Below are 17561 nucleotides of genomic sequence, written 5' to 3'. Positions count from 1 at the left end.
GGAATCAATCGGCGGCGGCTGTAGATCTAGGGTTTTTAGATAGAGAGAGTCTCGGCAAAAGGAATAGTGAAACGTTTTCTTTTATTGCAAGCCAGACTTAATTTATCGATCAAAATTTGTTATGCTTTTTTTTTTTTTTTTTTTTTTATGTTTACTTAGAAAACCAAACTGGAATCAATTGTGAACCAAGTGGAAGCAAAATCCGGACCTAAGAAAGAACTTACCCAACCATGATATATAGAGCAACGAGTCCATGGTAGTAGACTAGTTGTAATGCATTGGTACTTGGTAGTAAATTTAATTGTATTCACAACTATTATAACTTTTTTTTTAACCTATAACGTATGGTTTATATATAACCATGTGCATGTAAACTAAATAAAAAACTTCGGAAATCTTCTAACATGTGTATTATATCTTCAAACATAAAAATTCTCTTCGAACGAAAATGCATCAATAATACGTAATATGTGTAGATTGAAAACGTACCTGTCTTATTGTGTACTACAAATATATTACGAGCTGATTACAAGTATAGTAAATGTTGTTAAACCTTTTAATCTCTCTAGTTTTTACCATCTAGAATGCATAATCAGCCGTCACTATAGCCTAGACTATCTAAATTGACTGTTCTTAATAACCTAGCCCAAAACCGGTAAAAAAAATGCATAGAACTGCCTAATCAGTTGTCTCTTTTTTCTTGGAACTGGCCTAAGTCTAGACCGCTGGTTTAAATAATTTACACGTCATGTATATAGGTGGATCAGTGGATGTATGAATTAAATAGGAGGAGCTTCGGCCTCATATTTTTCTAACTAACTTTGTCCTCACTTCTCTATCGAATTGAAGAAAAATCTCAGTACGAGACAATGGACCACGATAACGCATCTCCTATTTTATTAAATACGACTCAACGGTACATCCAACGGTCCACACCTATCCCACCTCGCAACCTCCTCTCTTTTATATACCACACGTTTTTATATTATTCTTTCCAAACGACATTAATAGTGACAAGGGTTTTCACTAATCTTATTATTTAGTTGATTTTACTTACAAGTTACAAGGAGTTTGTAGCTATACCACATGAGTTCACTTGATTTCTAGGTTCAATCGAATCCTATGTTATTATGAGTATATGTACGAGTAAGTTTTCTTTTTCTTCTCCGTAAATTATCTGAATTCGGAATTGGTGTTGTTATAACATTTAAGTCGTGTACACATTGAACAATATTATCGTCCCACTCATTTATTATCTAACCATTTTCTTGGCCCTCTACAATTATTTTGTAGTATCTTATATATATGCCATATGCATCCATGTGAAGTTTTACCAAAATACAAAAATAATACAGAAATTACAAAAGAGGAAAACAGATTAAAATAATAAGCACATGACATGTGCTTACACACTCCATGCAAAAAGAAATAAGAGAGATCCTTTAATTCTTCCGCAAACTTCTCTTACACTAACAAAGCATCACTTTTCCAAAAATAGATGCGCCTTTGTCTCCTCTTTTCATATCTGAAGAAGCTTCGTCGTCTTCGGATCTAGCATTTTCTTTTTTCTTCATTTTAGGTTTAATTCTGATAAAAGGTGCTGACTCGAAGACATTATCCAAAGAAAGGGAAGTGTTTTTGGTTGTGTGCAGAAGAGCATTAAATGAAGACAATGTCAGAAATATCAGAAGACAACACAAATGGAGTCAAATCTTCAAAGGTTATCGTAAAGGAGAGCTCTCAGGTCAATTCATCGTCAAGAATCTATTACTACGGCGGAGCCTCCGTGCCGTTTTTATGGGAGACACGGCCAGGGACACCAAAACACCCTCTTTACTCTGAATCGTTTCGTCTTCCACCGTTAACGCCACCTCCTTCGTACTACTCCTCCTCCTCCTCCTCCGGGAACAAACAGAGTAAAACGAGAACGAAACAAACTCGATTCGTGAAGACTCTGTTGTCACGTCACGTGTCGCGTCATTCGTTTTCCTGGTCGTCTACGTCTTCATCTTCTTCCTCTTCGTATTCTTCTTCGTCTCTTCCGTCTAAAACAGAGCATCGTCCCAAAAAATGTTACCTTTCTTGCTCGAGATCTTATGCTAAGGAAGACGACGAGGAAGAAATTAGGTCGTCGTCTCCGACGTCGACGTTGTGTACTTATAAAAGAGGGTTTAGTTCATCTATGGGAAGTGTGAAGAGAGCTTTGTGTTCTGTTCTTAGCCATGGATCTAGTCGTAAAGATCTTAGATTGATGTAACAGTTTATTCCATGTTGTTCTTATTTCGATTGTTGTCATTTAAAAAAAAATAATAGGATCTTGAGTTTTAAGATCCGTTTTTTTTTTTGTTTTTTGTATGTTTTGGCTTTCGCCTCTTTGAACACATATATTAGTGTTTGATTGTGTTCATTGTTCAATGCTTAACAAAAAGTTTGTCATGTTTAGATTTATCTTTGGTTGCTCTCTCTTGTGAATTTTGTATTTGAACGGGTCTTTTAGTACGCTTATTAAAATTCTAATGATCGATAGTGAAATTATTTGTTTTGAATTTGAAAATTTAGACGTTAAATTATAATTAGTCAACGACAAACTTTATCTAAACTCTACACGAAGATATGTGGGGGATTTAACTGACCATGTGCCAGCATTTATGGGCTCTATTCAGTGTATTACTTTATTTTTTTGTCTCGTTTATTCGTGTTATTCCACTTTCTAGAGATTAAACTTGAATTTGAAAATAATAAGAACTAAGAGTTCTAGTAAACCAAAATAAAAACAGAATTTTTAACCATCAAAACAGGAATATACAGATAATAAATAAGACTACCACCAGTCTACCACGATAATGTGTATATATCTGTTATCACTATCTTTGAACCATTTCTAAAGATGTTAAAATTAAAATTCAAATCTATCCTTCATAAATATAGAGGGGAAATTAAGACGGGTAGGAGTTAATAGATGTTCAAGAAGATGTGCAGGTATGACATTTAATAACTTTGAAGTGATTTTCTTAAAAAGAAGATTTTCCTTAGAATATGCAACTTTTTGGGTGTGTGAAAACTCAAAATTTTTAATATGCCCTAAATCTTCAGGTAGTTATTGGAAAAAAAAAAGATGAGGTATCCCAAGCTTACGAACCATGGGTCTATCTCTTTACCATAAAAGGAAAGAATTGTCGGATGTACGAAAACTATTTGGGACAAGGATCTTTGAAATAACGGATTCACTGTAAGCTGTAAGAAAACAGTGAAGTAAATTTTAACAAGAAGAACAATTATTGACAGCCATGACCACTCGTGCGCACGTGGTTTAAGTTTTGATGGATCTATCTAATTCGTGAAGTCTTTAAGTGTCATCATTCATTGAAGGGGCATAGGAGTTGGTGGCAGAAAATAATAACTAAGGAAAATTAGGTGGTAGGAGTAATTAAGGCTTGCATATTTGTTTTCTTTAGAAAATAAAATCTTTGGCTATTATATGGTTACTACTTACTAGTTACTACTACTAATGATTTTTGTAAATATATATTTTTCTTTTGAAAACTATTGAATCGCAGAGACTATAATTACCAACTGAATATTTTGTTATTTCTCAGCATGCTATTGTACTTTCTTTCCCAATCCCTAGAAATTTAGTCATTTACGTACAGAGAATTTAGTTATATATACGTAAAAAAGATGTTTAGGTTTTCTTGATCTTGGCATACCGAAATCAAAGTACACTGGCTGAAGTAATGGAAATGACAAGACGAAGAAGACATCGACATGCTCTCTTAAATGCAATAGAGGAAGAGATAAGGAAAATTATTCTTACTCGGTCTCAAGGAGACGATGTGGCTTTATGGAAAGGAAGGAATGATAACTGCCACAAGCAGTTTAACACGAAGAATACTTGGTTGAACATTGGTGCTACAAAGCTATCTGATTTCCCCATGTTACTCCCACATATGCTTTCATTACATGGCTGGTGGCAAAAAACAGAGTATCAACAGGGGAAAGGATGATACTATGGAACTCAAATGTCAACACAAATTGTGTGTTCTGCAGCCACATACTGGAGACAAGGGAGCATTTATTTTTTCAATGTCTTTTTTCGCAGCAGGTATGGGAAACACTAGTGAAAGGACTCTTGTCAAACAAATTCACAGCTAATTTGACAGAGGTTATGGCTTTACTTGTGTGTTCTGAAATGGGATACAACACAAAAGTTTCTTTTGAGGTACCCTTTTCAGAACACTATACATGCTCTTTGGCAAGAGCGCAATGACATATGCCATGGGGAAGCATCGTCGACATTGGACAAGCTAGTAAAATTAATCGATAAGAATGTTCGTAAACGCATGAGCACACTTGGGGCAAGAGGAGACACTCACATTCAACTTTGGTTCTCCGCCAGATTTTATTCAAGATGACTCAGTATCAAGTTCAAAAACAGTTTTAAACACATTCATGCTTTAAACAATGTAACAAAAAAATTATTTTTATTTTGAATATAATTTAACATTAGATTAAAAAAAAAATGATGTTTAGATCCCTAAACCCTAGTTCAACATAACCAACCATATAGTAACTAAAACACTTTTACAATTGTGAAGGAAGCAAGGTTTACGAAATAATAGCCCAATAAAAGTCCCAAGAGATTGGGTCCATCGTCCATGTCAACTTCTAAGTTCTAAGTTGGGAAAAAGATTTAACTATTTTTTTTTTCCTACAAGAAACGAAAAATAACTAAATGTAGATAGCTCAATCGGTTGTTGTTGTCTGAGAAGAAATTTTGCGTTAACCTTATTTAAGGTTTAGCTAAACATTCATGACCTAAATCTTAGACGGATTACAGCTCTCGACAATAAGATATATGGGTTCTCACATTTAACTCAGGTTTAAACCTTCAAAATGAATTGTGAAACAAACAAAAAATTACTATCTTACATTCTTACCTGACTTCAAAAGACACCTTTAATTTTTAGATTTTTTCAGTTTTATTAATTCTAGAGATATATTCGTATTTTTCTTCACTATTAAATAATTTTATCTGCTAACTCAAACTTAGAATTTTATATCAAGTACAAAGACGAAGAGAGAACAACGGGGCGACGATTTAGGCTACAAATACGGGTCAAACAAGAATACATACAACTCCAAAGCTTTCTTAGAGTATAAGCAATCTTCTTCTTTCTTTTCGATTTTGAATTGAAATTGGACTTGAATACTAATTATTCTAATGTATAATATGATTACATCAATATTACCCTCTTTTTCACCACCCACTTTGTTAGAACACCGCTCTGTATCTTCTTCCTCACATCCGAAATCTAAGAAACATTTTTCAAAATAAAAAGAGAGATAGTAGTACGTGTGTTCTTTGTTCATGGTTTACGCTTCAAAGAACTATTTTGGTACCATCTACAAACGGTGACCCTAGAGACCGTATATGGACCTAAAGTTGATAGCTGTTGATTATTGCAGTTAGAGAACATTAATTTTATGATTCACATGTTAATTGATGGTGAAACTAGTCACCAAGTTTATTCTTTGACGAAGATTCTTTGCATATTCATTCTCCTATTTATGAATTATAAATACAAAGAAAATGTACAAAATACATACCTTATTTATACATGCGTACGTACAATTATAGTCGATTCGTATGCAAATATATTAATTAAATATGATTATATATATATATATATATGTAACTCAATTTCAAAATAACAATCTAAATATATAATTAATGAACAAACATAAAGAGAGCCCATATAAAGATGATGAGGTTTCATTTGGACAAGAAATACTAACATGTCAAAAATCATCAAACTATCAATCTCATTCACTCTTTTTAGAGAAGTATACATCTAAAAATATCTTCTGAATCTTTCACCAACTTTTTACTATTATAAACCTTAATCAAAACTATTTAGTAAACTACTCAGCGGTCCATTCGTGTGCGACGGTTTAGGTTCATATGATTTTCAGAAATATGATCTGTAGAATTTGAAATTTATCTAATTACACGCTAAGAAAAAAAGAAAGAAAAATGTGTGCTATAAATGTGAAGCAAAAGTCCACATGCGGTCATGGGAAAATAAAAACATTAAAAGTAGGCATTAAGCCCAAAATCCATCTGTTGTTGCCTGATCGATGAATATGAGTGACAACATACATATGTATACAAGTATATTTATGTGTGGTCAGATTCGTAGAGACAAAAATATAAATTAAAAACTCTCACAGCTCACGTGCTGAAGCAGTGAATACAGCTCTCCAGTCTTTACTAACTAGATATCTTCAGTTGTTTTCATGTTAAAAGAGAGACTGTTCTACTTCTCGAGCTACCAAATCCTGTTTTCATCTCCATATATAAGAAAGTTCTATTATAAGCTAGCTCATCTTTCTATATATATATATATAGACACATGCATACACTCGTACATACAAATATATGTATATACATCGTGATCACTAAATCTTACACTTGGTATTTTACTTGCCTTTAAAGCCTTCCTTAGCTATCTTCCTTCACACCCTCTTTAAGAGTCACTTGACTTTAATATTTCTCTTTTTGTTTCTTTCTCCTTTTTTCGATCCGCTGAGAGCATGCCTGAATGTCAAGAGAAAGGTAAAACGTGAACATCTCCTTAGTGAACCTTTTTTTTTCTCTTCACAATGATTATATTTTTTTCACTCAACTGGTGGTTATGGTTGATATCGACCTTGTAGTCTTATATATCTTCATGCTATTATTGAAAACTAAAGCTCTTCTTCAATTCGTTGTGTTAAGGGAGAGATTTGAAGAGATAGGGAAGAAGATCAAAAGAGAAGCAGATGCTTGGCCACATCATATGGCAGGAATTAGAAGACCAATGTCGGGTCCTCCCGGAACCCTCAACACCATTACTCCTTGTGCAGCCTGCAAGCTTCTGCGCCGTAGGTGCGCTCAAGAATGTCCTTTTTCGCCATATTTTTCCCCACACGAGCCTCATAAGTTCGCATCCGTCCACAAAGTTTTTGGGGCTAGCAACGTCTCCAAGATGCTAATGGTAATAACCATTTCAAAACTCATACATAGTCTTAATTTGAACATGCATATAATAAGAACTTGGAACACGTATAATAATCTAGTGGTCTTAAGCTGATTAATTCTTACTAGACAACGCATATATATTTTCGAGAGATATATGGCTCTGTATTTTGCTATGAAATAACTAATTAAGATAAAATATATAATGCTTTTAGTAAAATTCTCATAATGTGAAACAATTCCAAACTAACCAGGAAGTGTCTGAGAGCCAGAGAGCAGACGCGGCGAATAGCCTTGTGTATGAAGCAAACGTGAGGCTAAGAGATCCGGTGTACGGATGCATGGGAGCAATCTCAGCTCTACAACAACAAGTCCAAGCTTTACAATCCGAGCTCACAGCCGTACGATCGGAGATTCTCAAGTACAAGCAACGAGAAGCTGTCGCCACTTTGATCGTACCTTCTAACTCACAAGTCGCAGGATATCACAACTCCGGTGGCGTCTCCGTCATTGCACCACCACCACAAAGACCGTCAACTCCACCGCAACCTAACGCGGCTCATCCTCCTCCTCCTCCGCCTTCGTCTTGTGTTTTCTCTCAACCAACCACAAGAGCCTTAGAATACGGCGACATTGAAAGTGAGAACAACTCCTACTTCGGTTAAAATTTATTTGTATCATTCTACAAACACACACATACATATAATTTATTTCGATAATTTTGTGATCCGATGATTAATTAAATTAAATAAATATATGAGAAGGAAGAAGATTGATTTTTAAAAAGCCTGTCATTAAATTAAATTAAATGAATCTATGATGCATTTAGATTTGGAGTAGCTTAAATTAAATTATGAGTCATGCATACTAAAGTGAGTTTCTTCTTCTTTTTTGTTTCTTTAATGGGTTATTCTAGAGCCCAAGCAACATAATGTTACTTAACTCTATAAAAAAGCTACTTCCACCAAATTTTGTGTGATATAGCTGGCTTTGGATCTGCAGATACGTGTGTATAGTGTTTATTGGTTGGTTGAAGTGTCAGCTGTGTATTACCATTAACTCATTTAGTTTGGTTTTATTTAAATTTATTCTTGGGGTTTCCTTAGCGTATCGAATTAATCAATCCAGCTTACTGCTGACCAGATTCATGCAAACAATGTTCGCTAGGGATATGTTCAGCTTAAAAATGGCAAAATAAAATTAATAAGTATTAGAAAACAATCAATTTCAAAATTAATTATTTGACGAAAATATTACTTCGCCAAAGCATCAATAATTGGCGATATTACATAAAATAAGATTTCTAGTCCTTAAATTCATTAAGTAATGATATAATTGATGGTAAATCTGTCGGTAGAATAAATATAAAGACAGTTTTTGGACATCTTTGATCGCCAATGTATGGTACTATCAATATTTTTTTCTCAGATTTATAAATTAAAGTGTGGGTGTAAATTAAGGAACCAATCCGCTTTATTATTTTGAAAACGTGAAATACACTTGGTTTTACGGTTGTAAGTTTGTAACGCATCCTTATGATTTTTTTTAGATATATTTTGATACCGGTTGAATTCATTCATAGAAGTATAAGCAAAATAGGTCGGACTCAAAAGTCATATTCAAAAAATCAATCCTATAAAAACCTAAATTGTAATTTGAAGACCATTGACTAGAGCTTTTGTGGTTGGAAGGCTTGTATCTAGGGTCAAAGATAGAATCCTTATAGGAGATGTGATGTTTTGGGTTTGGTCTAATGTCACGGTTGCTTCATCCTATGGTACTTAACTTATCCCTTTTCCCAAGGGAACATACTATTCCACAGTTTCCACTTGGTACTTATATATCTTCCTTTTGGCCTTATTTAAATCATGTGCATTTTTTTTGTTTTTTAGATAGGGGAAAAGTACGGTTGTATAATAAGAGTCTAAAATGTTAACTTGCTCGATAGATTTATCACTGGTTGAATCTAAAGGTCAGAAAGCCTGTACCTATCAACATTATGTGAATTCTCCAATGTTCACGTATATGTGACCAATGGAGATCGATCTCTGGGTTCAACAAGTAGACCAAAACCATTGATCTTGAGTAACAACTCGTTACTTCCACATTTTAATTGTTTGATTAGAATAAACACTAAAGTTTTATTCATCATGTTAATTAGAATTTCACAACTTGAAATTTTTGAAAACCATATATATACATATTATTCTCATTGTTATAATTAGATGGTAAGAGGAGATGTATCTAAGGCTTTGGCATCCATCTGAACACATCCTCCACTAACCTCCTTGGTCTCATCACTCTTGTAAACATACTTGCTTGCTACCCACAAGAACAATCCCATGTTCACTATCGAAATCACCATTAGAAACCCATAATAGTAATCAAGCCTAGAATCATTCAAATTATCCCCAATCCAACTTTTCCCTCCGCCTTTACTCGTGATATTATCAATCATTGTCACCAAGAAGCTGTTCAAGAAATTTCCAAGGCCGATGCCACTCGTGAAAAACGTTGTTCCAAGGCTCTGCATCTCCTCGGGTGACTGATCATAGAAAAACTCAAGCAAACCAATGGCGTTGAACACATCCCCAATGCCTAGAAGAGAGTATTGAGGGAGCAACCAGAAAATGTTCATAGGCACAACCTGTTTCGGGCTAGTTATGTGAAATTCCCTTATTACACGCATCCTCTTGACCTCCACGGCCGAAGCAACCGCGATCGCAACAATTTGTATGGCAAAACCTATCCCTAGCCTTTGGAGTAGAGTGATCCCTCTAGGGTTTCCTGTTTTCTTGCGCATGAAGGGAACAAAGTATTGGTCGTACATGGGCACTGAGAGAAGCATCGAGAGCGTAACGAAGCTCCCAAGTGAAGCCGCAGGGATTTGGAAGTTGGACCCAATTTTGCGGTCCAGCGTGGTCCCTTGTTTGACGAAGAGAGTGTTGACTTGTGCCCACAAGGTGCTTGGGATTAAAGTGACAAGCCATATAAAGGTAAGTCCTAGCACACGCTTTGCCACTTCGACTTTGGTCAACGTACATGGTAACTCTCTTGAACGTGTCTTAATGGCCGCTTTGTCCAAGAACCTGTAATAGCACAATCCAAATTATAAATTAATTTAAATCTATATACACATTTTCTATTCAAAATTACTTTGTCTTGTCTTGTCTATGATATTTTTTTCTACTCAGGAAATGTCTAGAAATGAAAGTCGGTCCAAAAGGTGATTTTTCTGAATCTAGATGTCATGTAATAGACTTATTATAGCAAAAACTAATAAAAAGTACTTATGCCAACATGTAAAGCTACGCACATAAATTGTTTAATATCTTCGTGATATCTTTAATTTTCTAAACTTAAGAAGCTTTGGCAATGTAATTGATCATTTTGGCACGAAACTGTAGTGGGAAGATATTGGAGAACACATTAACGTGTAGAAGGTGAGAATTGGGGACCATCAAATAAAAGATTCTACAAAGCAGAGCAGGTACACTACACTAGATTATATATTTACCACGTCATAACCTACCAGAGACGAAGGCATAAATTGGTCAAGAAAATTATCCAATTAATGGTTCTATATTTCTATTGGCCTATAATTCTCTGTCACAGTCTCTTGTTTTTTTTTCTTTATAAATAATGGCCAAAAAGATTATCCGTATTTAAATCAGAAATTTTAGATGGCCAAAAATAAAAAACAACAGAATCAGAATTTTTTGAGACAAGTTTCAAACTTTCAGTGAGAAATTATTGTAAAATATGAGTTATTTAGTGAAATTGGTATGCAATACTGACCTGAAGGTGGGAGTGTGATGAACTTGATGTTTACCGTTGCTTTTGTAATAATGGGAGTCAAGCTCATAAAGCTCCAAGTGGTCATCAGGACAATGAACATTTCGGTTTTTGAATGCCGTGATCGGAACTTGAATCAAATCTTTCGCCAAATTGTCTGATTTGACAACTTTGTGTCTGTAAAATGATGTTCCTACATAGAACACAATGAGAGAAACCAAGAGTCCTACTGTAGGTATGCCATAACCTAAACCCCATCCGAGATTCTCTTGGATGTAGACAAGGCCTAATGTGGCAAATAACGCACCCAAGAAAGAGCTAAACATCCACCAGTTGAAGAATGAAACCTTTTGTTTTTTCTCTTCAATGCTATAACTGTCGAATTGGTCCGCTCCAAATGTGGAAATGTTAGGTTTTGTTCCACCGGCTCCAATAGCTATGGTATAGAGAGATATGTAGAAAAATGATATCTGTAAGGAGGACGCCTTGTTGCATACCCCATTTTCGCATGTCGGTCTGAGGGATTTTACCGTTACCGCCATGGTTAAGAGAATCATCCCCTGCAAACAGAACTCATCATGAAATCTAGATATTGTTTATTTTTGTTTTGAATTTACGTTAGGCTTACGTGGTATAAAGCTATACGTGTTCTGTGTGCATGTTTTTATTTGAGGAGTCATCTCCGATATGTTAATCCAAATTTCCTAGTAAATATAAGTACTCGTTTTGTGTTATAAACTTATAAATATATTTGAAAAAAAAATCCTTCAAAAAATATATATATATTACAACACTTTTCAAAGTAAGGTCCGTACGTGCATTTTGAAGTTAGAAGACAGTTCATCAATTGATCATGAGTCATGTCTTGCAATCCACTGGTTGAAAGTCATTTCATGATTGAGATGTGATTTAACAAAAGTCGTAAGTTTTTTTTTTCTTTTTCTTTTTCTCCCCTAGATACTGATAAGATATGCATTTGGTTTGCTAAACCAATAAAATTGAAGTAAAGTGATAATCATGGGTCCTCTTGAATATGTGTGGAAAACAACGTTTGATACGTACGTATCCATGTCTTATCGATATTATCTACATAAACTAAATCTCAAAAAGTAAAATAAATCGAAGTTAGCTTTCGTTAACTGGTGCCTTCAATTATGACACGTCGTCAACATTGTGGACGCAGATCAAACGTGTTCGACTTTAGGCCTAATAATAATCTAATAATCTCAGACGCATGTCACGCATCAGTGCCAAATGATTAGAAAAGTAGCCAAGTTTTGTAAGAAACAACTAACAATCTAATATTGTCTTAAACAACGCCTAGTACTCACATGTCGACATCACTGCGTCGAACAGGTGATGTAAAAAACCGTTTGTTATATAATTTTTGAGAAGAAAAAAAAAACTCTGCCTTCGTTAATTAACTCTATATATAAATTACTTTTCTTACCAAAATTGCATATATGATATAATTGTAAACAAACGCGTGGTTATCTAAAATTAGTTAGTACCTTATACAATGTACTACTTGTTCTTTAATTAATATCTATTTCATACACGCTACATTCAAATTTTTATGATCCATATATATATTTGTATGCATTTTCTTAGTTTTCTTTTCTTGAAAATGAGCTCTTTTCTGATATATATGGCAAAATTCTGAACCTTCTTGTTAACATTCTCATATAAAATATGTTCATTTTAACAGAAACCACACAGTTGTCCTCAAATATATTAACCAGTGGAAAAAAATGCAAATATTTTTTGTGGCAGTGTCTTCTTGGGATAAACGTTCACGGACCATATCCGATCGTGCGTCCAAAACCCGACAAACACACACATGTCTACTCCTTTAATTTATGATGACCAACCGGTCTAACCCAAAGCAAAATATCTGAAAAATATAATTTTCAAGAGAAAAAATTTAACAAAAACTTTATTTATTCGATGTAGTCTTTTTTTTCTTCTAATTAAGTGCGGTTTCTTTGAGAGTTATTAAATCGGGTTGGCTAGTTTGGTTAATTTAATTCACATTTTAACCATAAAATAAAATAAAACATAATGTAGAATACCAGGACGTAGATGAGAGAGGAGGCAGTAAAAGTCCAGAAGCGGCCGATGTATGAGTCGGCGATGTATGCTCCGGCGATTGGAGTGATCCAAACAGCACCGGACCAATTATTCACATTTCTAACCGAGGAGATTGTGTCTTCGTGAAGTCTTGTGGTCAAATAATTCACTAAGTTCGACGCTATTCCATAAAACGCCATCCTCTCAAACGCTTCATACCCTTCTCACACACATAAGACTATATAAAGATTCAAGGGACAACAACGAACAAGAAAATTTATATTTTTAATCAAGTTATCTATAAATGGAAAGAGTTATTTGAGATTTGTGAAAATATACCGAGGAGGAAAGAGCAAGCTCTCCAACGACCGGTCTTAGAGGCGAGCACGGGACGGCCTTGGAGGTCGACGGTGCCATCTTGTGTGTAAACTTTCGCAGCCTCCATCAATTGTAGTTAATTTTATATATAAACTTAATAAAAGTTTAACGTTTGTTTTTTGGGATGTTTTTGGTAAAGTTATGAGAGCTGAGAGAGCTATGAGAGGTCAGGGCTGTGTAGAGAGAGACTAAACGGAAATAGTTTAAGGATGCATAGTTTTTTTTTCTTCTAAAGTTTGCTTTATTTGGATCTTGAGAAAAAAAAAACGAAATGAAAAACAAGGTCTTAGAGATTTGCTTAGTTTAGCTATTGCCTTACACTTCACAAGCTCAAGTATGTGATATATAGAAAGCCACCGCTAGATTTTCTGTTTCCTTTTCATTAATGTCATCATCATCACCTTGGCCATGTAACTACCACCATTATGATCATGATCATCACTATAAATCCTTTTGGCATATACAATTTTTAAATTGGTCCATTTTTTATTATTATAGTTTTAATATGGAAGAAATACAAAACAAAAGTCCTATGTATATTGAGCCGTAGAATTCTGGTCATCAGCAAACAGGTAGCGATGATGACATTTTTGGTTCCAATTATGATAAGAATCCCTCAATAAACCTACATATGCCATCCTGTCACATAACAACAGCAAGATAACTCAATAGAAATCTATACCGTCTGAATATATCATTTATTTGTATCACGTTTATGCCGTACGTTCATTCGACGCTTCATGTAGTTAATGTATATCTTTGTCTAACACTTAATTGATTTACTTTTCCATGGTTTTCAATTCATGCGAGGTAGGTTAGTCTACATGTTCGAAGTTGGTTACGGTTCCTAATTTTATGAGCTTCTTAATTAATAAGCCTCACTAGATTAGTAGATTTACAACCAACCATCTTAATACCGCACGTGCACTATCCAAGAAGCACATGGAAATAATAAATGGACAATTGAATTGGATTTGTACGAAACACAAATAAAGGCGTATATAGTTTCGTTAATTCATTCGGATACTATAATCTTCAAATTTGTATTCACACCAAAAAAAAAAAAAAATCTTCAAATTTGTTGCCTAAGGACCAAGACAAAAAAAAATCGGATGTTTTCGTAACAAAACAACTATATGTATGAGTATGACCTTTTCACTTGCCGACTTTCAATTCATGACAAGATCAAAAGTAACATTTCTGAGACATTCTATATATTATTTTTAAAACATAATAAACAAATGAAAGCTTGCAGTGAAAATCAAAAGCGACTCTGGTCCAGAGAGACGCGTTTGATATGCATCCAATGAAATTGGAACGATAGAGAGGAAAAGAAACTAGTGGTCCAAAAAGCTTGTGATTTCTTGCCCCACTCTAGGATTTAAGCCTTGATGGCCCTTGTCATTATGAATAAAGGGAAACATGCATGGAACTTGATGAGATATTCTCCATATAAATGCATCTACCACCTTCATATCGAGGCTATATCTAATTACCTTTTGAGTAATTTCCTTAAAAACTTCACTAAACTAGAAACGATGTTTACATTTACGTGTTTCAGTTCACTAAACTATTTAGTTACTCAAACACGTAAATGTAAACATCGCTTCTAGTTTAGTGAAGTCTTTTACGAAATTACTCAAAGCTTAATTAGATATTCTTCACAAAAATTACTCAAAGGTTAGTACTTTTTACTTTATCAAGAAGTTACTCAAGGTTAAACGATGTTTACATTTCCTTTTTCGAAAAGAATATCAATTTATACTTTTTAGGTTAATTTACCAACAAGTCTTCTTTATAATCTAGCTAAATATTAGTATAATTGAGCTTTTTTTAATACTTTTGGCATAATTTGAGTTTTAAATTGTTTTAGTCTATAGTTAACTGTATTTTTAAAAAGGGATATGATGTGTCTGTATTTTATAGGTTTTAACAATAGTTTTTGTATTTGTTTTGAGTCTTTTACTGAGTCAAAGTGTGCTTTTAGTGTCTTTTTAGTCTTTTGTGAATTTGTACATGTTCTAGGTTACTTTGGAAGGAAACTGAGTGTTTTGGGGATGAAGACAAGCATCTGAATCCAATTTGGTAAAGACTGATCGGACTAGCAAGCAGATGGAGCAAACAGAGAAAAGTATCCTGGATCGACCTATCTACATTCGGGATCGACCGATCCCGTATCCAAAGCAACCTTTTCTTTTTTGTTTTAAACCGACTTTTAAGGTTTTATTTTACTATTTAAGAACGGGGCTCAACCTCTAAAAAGACAAATTTTATTCTACGCAGCTTTTGAGTACTTGTAACCTTTGGGAGAAGATCTCTAATCCACTCTAACACTTTGGAGAAGATTTCTGAACCCTTTTTATTTATTTTCTTTTGCAATTCAATTATGTCTTCTTCATCTTTGATTTGCTGTTCTTTTATCTCCATGTCTGAGTAGTTTATCTATTGGGTTTCGGGTTTCAAAAGGGGTTTTATGATTCTCTAATGATGGTGTTTTAGATTTGGGGTTGATCTCTTTTGTTCTTCATCTATAGTTGTTCTTAAAGCCTAAACTAGATTAGTTACCTAGTTTATGATCATAGGTTTAATTCATCGTGGCACCAAAAGTGTTGTTGAGTTGCTGGAAAAGAACTTAGGTGAGCAAGGTGGACCTTAGCCAACGAAAGTTGAAGTTGAGGCACCTTGTGAACAGGTCAAACTTGAAGTTATTGCTTGCTTGGATTGCTAGATTCAAATGACGGTTTAGAATTTAATCAATTCCTTGTATAGATAACTAACGCTGCGACAGTAGGTTAGTTTTACTTTCGAGATTTGAGTTCAAGAAAACGTATTTAATGCTTTCCCAACCTATCATCTAAATTCGAGATTGTGTCCCCTAACTGATTCCCTACACCCAATGTTTTCTCTTTTGAATTAAAACAGTTTGTTTCTTTCCGTTTTTAGATAGTTACTTGATTCACAAACTTTTCTTTTGTCTTAGCTATATTTGATCTTCATAGTTTCATAGTGCAATTGTTTGGTCTCTGTGGATTCGATCCTGAAGTGTTACAACGATACCACTAGATCGTGGTGGAGTACACATTGGGTTTTAATTGACCTGTTGATCAATTTGGCGCCGTTGTCGGGGATGAACATGAGCAGACTCAATACGCTCCAAAAGACCCTCACCGAAGAGGACATTAAGCTGATCCACCGTTGTCTCTAGCTTTGAAAGGACTTAACCGGATTTAACTTCTTGCCTTGGGACTTGGTATGCATTGATCAAGACTCCTCCCTTAAGCAATACAAGACATGCATCTCCTCGCAAAGTATGCTTCCCCTCTCTCTTCCCTTCAATACTCAATAAAAAAAGAGAGAAGAGAAGAAGAAGAGGATATAGGTAATAAAGAAGTGAACCAAGGGTTGTGCGTAAACCCGTGCATTCTTCGGAATTCATGGAAACCTGTCCAAAGAAAATAGCAAAGGATCGATAAAAAAAATACAATGATACCCTAGAAAATTAGGGAAAAACCGATCCTTTGGAAGTGAGAAAAGAGAGAGGAAAGGGAGCATATGAAGGAAGTCTTGGGCATTAAAAGGTTAAAGGAGTCAATAAGTTCGGTGATCGATATTCCCTCGGCGAGACCACACTTTTTCATTAATATGATGTAGAGAGACAACAATGGGGATAATGAAGGTTCTTTAAGGTTGTGGAGTTCATAGTAGGGAGTGTTGATCCTAATCATGGGCAGAGTACAAAAAGTAGTTCTTAAATTGATTTGATGAAGAGTGCAAAGAAGATGTTCTCAAGAATATGTGAGTTTCCACTTTCAAACATTTTCTCTGTTCCTGAGTTTTTGTCTGTTCTTGCTTGAGGACAAGCAAAGATTCAAGTCCGGGGGAATTGATGTGTCTGTATTTTATAGGTTTTAACAATAGTTTTTGTATTTGTTTTGAGTCTTTTATGGAGTCAAAGTGTGCTTTTAGTGTCTTTTTAGTCTTTTGTGAGTTTGTACAGGTTCTAAATTACTTTGGAAGGAAACTGAGTGTTTTGGGGATGAAGACAAGCATCTGAAGCCAATTTGGTGAAGACTGATCGGACTAGCAAGCAGATGGAGCAAACAGAAAAAAGCATCCGGGATCGGCCAATCTACATTCGGGATCGACCGATCCCGTACCCGAAGCAACCTTTCCTTTTTTGTTTTAAACCAACTTTTAGGATTTTATTTTACTATTTAAGCACGGGGCTCGACCTCTAAAAAGACAACTTTTATTCTGCGCAGCTTTTGAGTACTTGTAACCTTTGGGAGAAGATCTCTAA

At 34.7% G+C, this 17561-nt stretch overlaps 3 protein-coding genes and 1 long non-coding RNA gene across 5 annotated transcripts; 2 read left to right on the top strand and 2 right to left on the bottom strand.

Moving 5' to 3' along the window:
* Positions 1-1010: 1010 nt before the first annotated feature.
* On the top strand, positions 1011-2448 carry LOC104782528 (uncharacterized). Its single transcript, XM_087511021.1, has 2 exons — positions 1011-1146; positions 1580-2448. Exon 2 carries the CDS (start codon positions 1664-1666, stop codon positions 2255-2257), a length of 594 nt encoding a protein of 197 aa, XP_087367147.1. The 5' UTR covers positions 1011-1146; positions 1580-1663; the 3' UTR covers positions 2258-2448.
* A 3518-nt stretch (positions 2449-5966) lies between these two features.
* Positions 5967-7409, bottom strand: LOC147946319 (uncharacterized). Its single transcript, XR_015597272.1, has 3 exons — positions 7270-7409; positions 6688-7031; positions 5967-6598 (listed from the first exon to the last, which is right to left on the bottom strand). It is a non-coding gene; the product is annotated as an uncharacterized LOC147946319 (long non-coding RNA).
* On the top strand, positions 6478-7804 carry LOC104782527 (LOB domain-containing protein 15). The gene is made up of 3 exons (XM_010507483.3): positions 6478-6616; positions 6779-7037; positions 7273-7804. Exons 1-3 carry the CDS (start codon positions 6603-6605, stop codon positions 7681-7683), a joined length of 684 nt encoding a protein of 227 aa, XP_010505785.1. The 5' UTR covers positions 6478-6602; the 3' UTR covers positions 7684-7804.
* A 1335-nt stretch (positions 7805-9139) lies between these two features.
* LOC104782526 (protein NRT1/ PTR FAMILY 5.1) lies at positions 9140-13768 on the bottom strand. 2 transcript variants are annotated; one of them, XM_010507479.3, is made up of 4 exons: positions 13223-13768; positions 12886-13103; positions 10817-11373; positions 9140-10107 (listed from the first exon to the last, which is right to left on the bottom strand). In XM_010507479.3, the coding sequence occupies exons 1-4, from the start codon at positions 13326-13328 to the stop codon at positions 9240-9242; spliced, it is 1749 nt and encodes a 582-aa protein (XP_010505781.1). In that variant the 5' UTR covers positions 13329-13768; the 3' UTR covers positions 9140-9239. The 2 variants fall into 2 exon arrangements, with proteins under 2 accessions (XP_010505781.1, XP_010505782.1); XM_010507480.3 differs by having other exon boundaries at positions 12886-13121; positions 13223-13654.
* Between the last annotated feature and the right edge of the window lie 3793 nt (positions 13769-17561).

This window comes from Camelina sativa, chromosome 4 (assembly GCF_030686135.1).
Source record: "Camelina sativa cultivar CO46 ecotype springtype chromosome 4, ASM3068613v1".
Classification (NCBI taxonomy): Eukaryota; Viridiplantae; Streptophyta; class Magnoliopsida; order Brassicales; family Brassicaceae; genus Camelina; species Camelina sativa.
The sequence above is the reverse complement of the archived record's forward strand: the minus strand, read 5'-3'. Positions and strand labels throughout refer to the sequence as shown.